This window comes from Silurus meridionalis, chromosome 1 (genome assembly GCF_014805685.1).
Source record: "Silurus meridionalis isolate SWU-2019-XX chromosome 1, ASM1480568v1, whole genome shotgun sequence".
Lineage (NCBI taxonomy): Eukaryota > Metazoa > Chordata > Actinopteri > Siluriformes > Siluridae > Silurus > Silurus meridionalis.
In genome coordinates, this window is record NC_060884.1 from 9,611,856 (window position 1) to 9,621,855 (window position 10,000).

The following is a 10,000-nucleotide window of genomic DNA, read 5'->3' on the forward strand; positions in this document are numbered from 1 at the left end:
AAAGAGGCAGATGTAGAGGACAGAGTGGTATGGAGACGGATGATCCGCTGTGGCGACCCTAATGGGAGCAGCCGAAGAAGAAGAAGATATATATATATATATATATATATATATATATATATATATATATATATACATACAGTGCCCTCCACAATTATTGGCACCCCTGTTTAAGATGTGGTCGTGGACTTCAAAAAATTCTCCTTTTTTAAAACAACATAGAACCCAAATGCAAAAAGAAAAATCCAACCTTTCATTTAAGTACATAACTTTGGTGGTAAAAATCATACATTTAGAAAAAAAAAACTTGAAATCATGTGTCCCACAATTATTGGCACCCCTAACAATTCCTCTGAAAAATGTAATTGTTTTTTTTTTTTATATATTTTCTGTAGTTGCTAAGGTTGGTCAGGGTATCTAGGGACTTTTAATTAGTAATTCATGATTTCCTGTTTCCCTGGGGTATAAATATGACGTGACACAGAGGCCTAATTCTCTTACCCATTTGTCAACATGGCAAAGACAAGAGAACACACCATTCAAGTAAGGCAGATGTGTGTCGACCTTCATAAGTCAGGCAATGGCTACAAGAAAATAGCCACTCGCCTTAACTTGCGGTATCTACAGTCAGAGGAATCATTAAGAAGTTTAAAACAACTGGAACAGTGACAAACAAGGCTGGAAGAGGTCCCAAGTTTATCTTGCCACAACGCACAGTGAGGAGGATGGTAAGAGAAGTAAAAATTTCCCAAGCTCACCGTCACAGAATTGCATCAAAGAGTGGCATCTTGGGGTCACAGAGTCTCAAAACAACCATCAGGCGCTCTCTACATGCCAACAAGCTGTTTGGGAGGCATGCAAGGAAAAAGCCTTTTCTCACTAACACTCACAAACGTAAACGTCTGGAGTTTGCTAAGCGGTACTGGGACTTCAACTGGGATCGTGTGCTTTGGTCAGATGAGACTAAGATTGAGCTTTTTGGCAACAAACACTCTAAGTGGGTCTGGCGTAAAACAAAAGATGAGTATGCCGAAAAGCACCTCATGCCCACCGTGAAGTATGGTGGAGGATCTGTGATGCTGTGGGCCTGTTTCTCTTCAAAGGCCCTGGGAACCTTGTTAGGGTGCATGGCATTATGAGCAGCTTTGAAGTACCAGGATATTTTAAATAAAAACCTGATGGCCTCTGCCAGAAAGCTGAAGATGGGTCGTCATTGGGTCTTTCAGCAGGATAATGATCCAAAACATGTGGCAAAATCTACACAAAAGTGGTTCAGCAGTCACAAACTCAAGGTCCTCCATGGCCATCTCAGTCCCCAGACCTCAACCCAATCGAAAACCTGTGGGGCGAGCTAAAGAGAAGAGTGCATAAGAGAGGACCCAGGACACTGGATGATCTAGAAAGATTGTGCAAAGAAGAATGGTCAAAATCCCTCTCTGTGTTCTCCAATCTTGTGAAATGTTATAGGAGGAGATTAAGTGCTGTCTTGTTGGCAAAAGGAGGTTGTACAAAGTATTAATCAAAGCAAAGGTGGCTACTTTGAAGAACCTACAATATGACATATTTTCAGTTGTTTTACACTTTTGTTATGTATATAATTCCATATATAATTCCACATGTGTTAATTAATAGTTTTGATGCCTTCAGTGTGAATCTACAATTTTCATAGTCATGAAAATAAAGAAAACTCTTTGAATGAGAAGGTGTGTCCAAACTTTGGTCTGTACTGTGTATATATATATATATATATATATATATATATATATATATATATATATATATATATATATATATATATATATATATATATATGTGTGTGTGTGTGTGTGTGTGTGTGTGTGTGTGTATATATATATATATATATATATATATATATATATATATATATATATATATATATTTCCCAAGCTCACCGTCACAGAATTGCATCAAAGAGTGGCATCTTGGGGTCACAGAGTCTCCAAACTCTTTGATATCTCATAGGAAACTTCATTTGGTTTAAAAGCCTTTTATATATATATATGTGTGTGTGTGTATATATATATATAACCCAGCCATTTTGGATGCACAAGCCAGTGCACTCTTAGTGCCGGTCCCAAGCCCGAGTAAATGGGGAGGGTTGCGTTAGGAAGGGCATCCAGCATAAAATATGTGCCAAATCAAATATGTGGATCAGAAATGAGAATTTCATACCGGATCGGTCGAGGCCGGGTTAACAACGACCGCCACAGGTATCGTTAGCCGACAGGGTACCGGTGGAAATTGGGCTACTGTTGGCCGAAGGAGAAGGAGAGGAGGAAGACGTCTACAGAGACGGCAGGGAAAGGAGCAGTGTAGGAGAGTGGAGGTTCGGGTTGGTACTTTAAATGTTGGTACTATGACGGGTAAAGGGAGAGATAGCTGATATGATGGAGAGGAGAAAGGTAGATATGTTGTGTGTTCAGGAGACCAAGTGGAAAGGGAGTAAGGCCAGGAACATTGGAGGTGGATTTAAACTGTTTTATCATGGTGTGGATGGAAGAGAAATGGTGTAGGGGTGATTCTGAAGGAAGAGTACAGTAAGAGTGTAGTGGAGGTGAAGAGAGTTTCTGATAGGGTGATGATCGTGAAGGTGGAAGTTGAAGGATGATGATAAATGTCATCAGTGCCTATGCTCCACAAGTTGGCTGTGAGATGGAGGAGAAGGAAAGATTCTGGAGTGAATTAGATGAAGTGGTAGATGGTGTACCTAGGAAAGAACGATTGGTGATTGGGGCAGACTTTAATGGGCATGTAGGTGAAGGGAACAGAGGTGATGAGGAGGTGATGGGTAGGTATGGTTTTAAGGAGAGGAATGTGGAAGGGCAGATGGTGGTAGATTTTGCTAAAAGGATGGAAATGGCAGTGGTGAACACTTATTTTAAGAAGAAGGAGGATCATAGGGTGGCGTATAAGAGTGGAGGAAGGTGCACACAGGTGGACTATGTGCTATGCAGGAGATGCAACCTGAAGGAGATTGGAGACTGTAAGGTGTTGGCAGGGGACAGTGTAGCTAGACAGCATAGGATGGTGGTCTGTAGGATGGTTTTGGAGGCGAGGATGAAGAGGAGGAGAGTGAGGACTGAAAGAAGAATAAGATGGTGGAAACTGAAGGAGGAAGAGTGTAGTGTGAGGTTCAGGGAAGAGGTCAGACAGAGGCTCAGTGGTGTTAAGGAGGTGTTGGATGATTGGGCAACTACTGCAGGAGTGATGAGGGAGGCAGCTAGAAAAGTACTTGGTGTGACATCTGGAAATAGAAAGCAAGACAAGGAGACGTGGTGGTGGAATGAGGAAGTGCAGGAGAGCATAAGGAGAAAGAGGTTGGCAAAACAGAAGTGGGATAGACAGAGTGATGAGAAAAGTAGGCAGGAGTACAAGGAGATGCGGCAGCAGGTTAAGAGGATGTGGCGAAAGCCAAGGAAAAGGAGAGGAGGAAGACGTCTACAGAGACGGCAGGAAAGGAGCAGTGTAGGAGAGTGGAGGTTCGGGTTGGTACTTTAAATGTTGGTACTATGACGGGTAAAGGGAGAGAGGTAGCTGATATGATGGAGAGGAGAAAGGTAGATATGCTGTGTGTTCAGGAGACCAAGTGGAAAGGGAGTAAGGCCAGGAACATTGGAGGTGGATTTAAACTGTTTTATCATGGTGTGGATGGAAGAGAAATGGTGTAGGGGTGATTCTGAAGGAAGAGTACAGTAAGAGTGTAGTGGAGGTGAAGAGAGTTTCTGATAGGGTGATGATCGTGAAGGTGGAAGTTGAAGGATGATGATAAATGTCATCAGTGCCTATGCTCCACAAGTTGGCTGTGAGATGGAGGAGAAGGAAAGATTCTGGAGTGAATTAGATGAAGTGGTAGATGGTGTACCTAGGAAAGAACGATTGGTGATTGGGGCAGACTTTAATGGGCATGTAGGTGAAGGGAACAGAGGTGATGAGGAGGTGATGGGTAGGTATGGTTTTAAGGAGAGGAATGTGGAAGGGCAGATGGTGGTAGATTTTGCTAAAAGGATGGAAATGGCAGTGGTGAACACTTATTTTAAGAAGAAGGAGGATCATAGGGTGACGTATAAGAGTGGAGGAAGGTGCACACAGGTGGACTATGTGCTATGCAGGAGATGCAACCTGAAGGAGATTGGAGACTGTAAGGTGTTGGCAGGGGACAGTGTAGCTAGACAGCATCGGATGGTGGTCTGTAGGATGGTTTTGGAGGCGAAGAAGAAGAGGAGGAGAGTGAGGACTGAAAGAAGAATAAGATGGTGGAAACTGAAGGAGGAAGAGTGTAGTGTGAGGTTCAGGGAAGAGGTCAGACAGAGGCTCAGTGGTGTTAAGGAGGTGTTGGATGATTGGGCAACTACTGCAGGAGTGATGAGGAGGCAGCTAGAAAAGTACTTGGTGTGACATCTGGAAATAGAAAGCAAGACAAGGAGACGTGGTGGTGGAATGAGGAAGTGCAGGAGAGCATAAGGAGAAAGAGGTTGGCAAAACAGAAGTGGGATAGACAGAGTGATGAGAAAAGTAGGCAGGAGTACAAGGAGATGCGGCAGCAGGTTAAGAGGATGTGGTGAAAGCCAAGGAAAAGGCATATGAGGAGCTGTATGAGAGGTTGGACACTAAGGAAGGAGAAAAGGATTTATACCGATTGGCCAGGCAGAGGGACCGAGCTGGAAAGGATGTACTGCAAGTTAGAGCAGTAAAGGATGGAGAGGAAATGTGTTGACTAGTGAGGAGAGTGTGTTGAGAAGGTGGAGGAGTATTTTGAGCAGCTGATGAATGAGGAAAATCAGAGAGAGAAGGTTGGATGATGTGGAGTTGGTGAAGCAGGATGTAGATAGGATTAGTAAGGAGGAAGTGAGAGCAGCGATTAAGAGGATGAAGAGTGGAAAGTCGGTTGGACCAGATGACATACCGGTAGAAGCGTGGAGATGTTTAGGAGAGATGGCAGTGGAGTTTTTGACCAGATTGTTTAACAGGATTTTGGAAGGTGAGAAGATGCCTGAGGAATGGAGAAGAAGTGTGCTGGTACCGATCTTTAAGCATAAAGGAGATGTGCAGACCTGCAGTAACTACAGGGGAATTAAGTTGATCAGTCACACCATGAAGTTATGGGAAAGAGTAGTGGAAGCCAGGCTGAGAGAAGAGGTGACCATCTGTGAGCAACAGTATGGTTTCATGCCGAGGAAGAGCACCACAGATGCCTTATTTGCTTTGAGAATGTTGATGGAGAAGTATAGAGAAGGACAGAAGGAATTGCATTGTGTATTTGTGGATTTAGAGAAGGCGTCGACAGGGTGCCAAGAGAGGAGTTGTGGTATTGTATGAGGAAGTCAGGTGTGTCAGAGAAGTATGTGAGGGTGGTGCAGGACATGTATGAGGACAGTGTGACGGCAGTGAAGTGTGCAGTAGGTACGACAGACTGGTTTAGAGTGAAGGTTGGACTGCATCAAGGATCGGCCCTGAGCCCTTTCCTGTTTGCAGTGGTGATGGACAGGTTGACGGACGAGGTCAGACAGGAGTCTCCCTGGACTATGATGTTTGCGGATGATATTGTGATTTGTGGTGAGAGTAGGGAGCAGGTTGAGAAGAGCCTGGAGAGGTGGAGGTATGCGCTGGAGAGAAGGGGAATGAAAGTCAGTAGGAGTAAGACAGAATACATGTGTGTGAATGAGAGGGAGGGCAGTGGAGTGGTGCGGTTGCAGAGAGAAGAGGTGGAGAAGGTGGAGGAGTTCAGGTACCTGGGGTCAACAGTGCAAAGTAATGGAGAGTGTGTTAGAGAAGTGAAGAAAAGAGTGCAGGCAGGGTGGAGTGGGTGGAGAAGAGTGACAGGAGTGATTTGTGATAGTAGGGTATCTGCAAAATGAAAGGGAAAGTTTATAGGACTGTGGTGAGACCTGCGATGTTGTATGGATTAGAGACAGTGGCATTGAGTAAAAGACAGGAGGTGGAGCTGGAGGTAGCAGAGCTAAAGATGTTGAGGTTTTCGTTGGGAGTGACGAGGATGGATAAGATTAGAAATGAGTTTATTAGAGGACAGCGCATGTAGGATGTTTTGGTGACAAGGTGAGGGAGGCGAGATTGAGATGGTTTGGACATGTGCAGAGGAGGGACATGAATTATATTGGTAGAAGAATGCTGAGGATGGAGCCACCAGGTAGGAGGAAAAGAGGAAGGCCAAGGAGGAGGTTCATGGATGTGGTGAGGAAGACATGCAGGTAGTTGGTGTAAAGAGGCAGATGTAGAGGACAGAGTGGTATGGAGACGGATGATCCGCTGTGGCGACCCCTAATGGGAGCAGCCGAAGAAGAAGAAGAAGAAGAAGAAGAAGAAGAAGAAGAAGAAGAAGAAGAAGAAGAAGAAGAAGAAGAAGAAGAAGAAGAAGAAGAAGAAGAAGAAGAAGAAGAAGAAGAAGAAGAAGATATATATATATACAGTGCCCTCCACAATTATTGGCACCCCTGTTTAAGATGTGGTCGTGGACTTCTAAAATTCTCCTTTTTTAAAACAACATAGAACCCAAATGCAAAAAAAGAGAAAAATCCAACCTTTCATTTAAGTACATAACTTTGGTGGTAAAAAAATCATACATTTAGAAAAAAAAAAACTTGAAATCATGTGTCCCACAATTATTGGCACCCCTGTTTAAGATGTGGTCGTGGACTTCAAAAATTCTCCTTTTTTTTTTAAAACAACATAGAACCCAAATGCAAAAAAAGAGAAAAATCCAACCTTTCATTTAAGTACATAACTTTGGTGGTAAAAATCATACATTTAGAAAAAAAAAAACTTGAAATCATGTGTCCCACAATTATTGGCACCCCTAACAATTCCTCTGAAAAATGTAATTGTTTTTTTTTTTTATATATTTTTCTGTAGTTGCTAAGGTTGGTCAGGGTATCTAGGGACTTTTAATTAGTAATTCATGATTTCCTGTTTCCTGGGGTATAAATATGACGTGACACAGAGGCCTAATTCTCTTACCCATTTGTCAACATGGCAAAGACAAGAGAACACACCATTCAAGTAAGGCAGATGTGTGTCGACCTTCATAAGTCAGGCAATGGCTACAAGAAAATAGCCACTCGCCTTAACTTGCCGGTATCTACAGTCAGAGGAATCATTAAGAAGTTTAAAACAACTGGAACAGTGACAAACAAGGCTGGAAGAGGTCCCAAGTTTATCTTGCCACAACGCACAGTGAGGAGGATGGTAAGAGAAGTAAAAAAATTTCCCAAGCTCACCGTCACAGAATTGCATCAAAGAGTGGCATCTTGGGGTCACAGAGTCTCCAAAACAACCATCAGACGCTCTCTACATGCCAACAAGCTGTTTGGGAGGCATGCAAGAAAAAAAAGCCTTTTCTCACTAACACTCACAAACGTAAACGTCTGGAGTTTGCTAAGCGGTACTGGGACTTCAACTGGGATCGTGTGCTTTGGTCAGATGAGACTAAGATTGAGCTTTTTGGCAACAAACACTCTAAGTGGGTCTGGCGTAAAACAAAAGATGAGTATGCCGAAAGCACCTCATGCCCACCGTGAAGTATGGTGGAGGATCTGTGATGCTGTGGGCCTGTTTCTCTTCCAAAGGCCCTGGGAACCTTGTTAGGGTGCATGGCATTATGAACGCTTTGAAGTACCAGGATATTTTAAATAAAAACCTGATGGCCTCTGCCAGAAAGCTGAAGATGGGTCGTCATTGGGTCTTTCAGCAGGATAATGATCCAAAACATGTGGCAAAATCTACACAAAAGTGGTTCAGCAGTCACAAACTCAAGGTCCTCCCATGGCCATCTCAGTCCCCAGACCTCAACCCAATCGAAAACCTGTGGGGCGAGCTAAAGAGAAGAGTGCATAAGAGAGGACCCAGGACACTGGATGATCTAGAAAGATTGTGCAAAGAAGAATGGTCAAAATCCTCTCTCTGTGTTCTCCAATCTTGTGAAATGTTATAGGAGGAGATTAAGTGCTGTCTTGTTAGCAAAAGGAGGTTGTACAAAGTATTAACATCAGGGGTGCCAATAATTGTGGCACACATGATTTCAAGTTTTTTTTTCTAAATGTGTGATTTTTTTACCACCAAAGTTATGTACTTAAATAAAAGGTTGGATTTTTCTATTTTTTTGCATTTGGGTTCTATGTTGTTTTAAAAAAAAGGAGAATTTTAAGAAGTCCACGACCACATCTTAAACAGGGGTGCCAATAATTGTGGAGGGCACTGTGTATATATATATATATGTGTGTGTGTGTATGTATAATATATATATACACACACATACTATATACTATAATATATAGTATATACACACATACATACACGTACATACACGTATATACATACATACACTGTATATATACAGTGGTAACCCGCTTATCGACCGGCTCGGACATCAACCTTTTTTGCTTAGCAAACAGTTTTTCGACCGGAATTTGCGCCCGCTGAACGACCAAATGCCCGCTTATCGACCTTTTTTTACCCCAACCCACGTGGAACAAGGGAAAGGATCTTCCCAGTCTCGCTTCAGCCTTCGTGGAGAGAGCATCTATCGTAAATTATACTTTGGTTTGTGAACAATAAAGTGTTATTTAGCGGTCAATATAACAATTTAGTGCGTGTATATTGTTTGTACAATCGCTCTTCAACCTTTTCATATACATATATATATATACATATACACACACACACACAGTATATATGTATGTATATGTATATATAGATAGATAGATAGATAGATATATATATATATATATATATATATATATATATATATATATATATATATATATATATATATATACATACATACATACATATATACATATTCACTTTTTTGTTATGTATATAATTCCACATATGTTAATTCATAGTTTTGATGCCTTCAGTGTGACTCTACAATTTTCATAGTCATAAAAATAAAGAAAACTCTTTGAATGAGCAGGTGTGTCCAAACTTTTGGTCTGTTCTGTATATATAATATATATAAACTTTTGGTCTGTACTGTATATATAATATATATAAACTTTTGGTCTGTACTGTGTATATAATATATATACAGTACAGATAAAGTTTGACACAAGGTGTGTCCAAACTTTTGGTCTGTACTGTATACGTGTGTGTATATGTATATGTATATGTAAAATGTATAAATAATTCTTTTTTTTTTTTTGCAGAACATATTAATCCAGTGACCAAACTAGTGCTGGAAATCCTTCGACTGCAGAAAAATGATACAGATTTTAGAGATGGGTAAGTAGCAAGCAGCTTTTGCTGTTTTCTCTTTTTCTGTGCTTTCAACAAAAAATGCACTTGCTTTAAATGAGGCCCCAGGTATTTTTATTAGCTTTCCCAGTTAGCACCACTGTGTTTGATGCTTGCTATAACTAAACTATGATTATGGGGGAAAATGCCTAAAAATGTGTGGTTCTTACCAACTTATATAAACATCCCTCAGGGGGATTTCTTTTTCTCCAAAAAACTTAAAATTGGTCTCATCAAAGATTGTTGTAGAACTGTTGTGGTTTGTTTAGATGCAGTTGTACAAACTAAAGTCTAAAAATGTCGAACTAATAAAGGGTATACTTTACTCATGACTGTAAGTACTGTTGCACTAGAACTGATGGCATTGCTAATATAAACACAGCCATAGCAACAGCACACAAACACACCAAACTAGCACTTTTTTTGTAAAAGATTTTAATGAAAACTATTAAAAGCAAAATGCATTGCAATATCAATTCAGTTATTCAAACCACACAGTTACAGTTATATATATATATATATATATATATATATATATATATATATATATATATATATATATATATATACATACAGTGAGGAAAATAAGTATTTGAACACCATGCTATTTTGCAAGTTCTCCCATTTAGAAATCATGGAGGAGTCTGAAATTGTCATTGTAGGTGCATGTCCACTGTGAGAGACATAATCTAAAAAAAAAATCCAGAAATCACAATGTATGGTTTTTAAA

At 40.8% G+C, this 10,000-nt stretch overlaps 1 protein-coding gene across 2 annotated transcripts in view; it reads left to right on the forward strand.

Moving 5' to 3' along the window:
- si:dkey-6e2.2 overlaps window positions 1–10,000 on the forward strand; it is a 28,645-nt gene that overhangs the window by 12,641 nt on the left and 6,004 nt on the right. For both annotated transcript variants that reach the window (XM_046849607.1, XM_046849612.1), the window contains one exon: window positions 9,183–9,258. In XM_046849607.1, coding sequence (XP_046705563.1) covers window positions 9,183–9,258 — 76 coding nt within the window. The remainder of the gene's footprint in view (window positions 1–9,182; window positions 9,259–10,000) is intronic.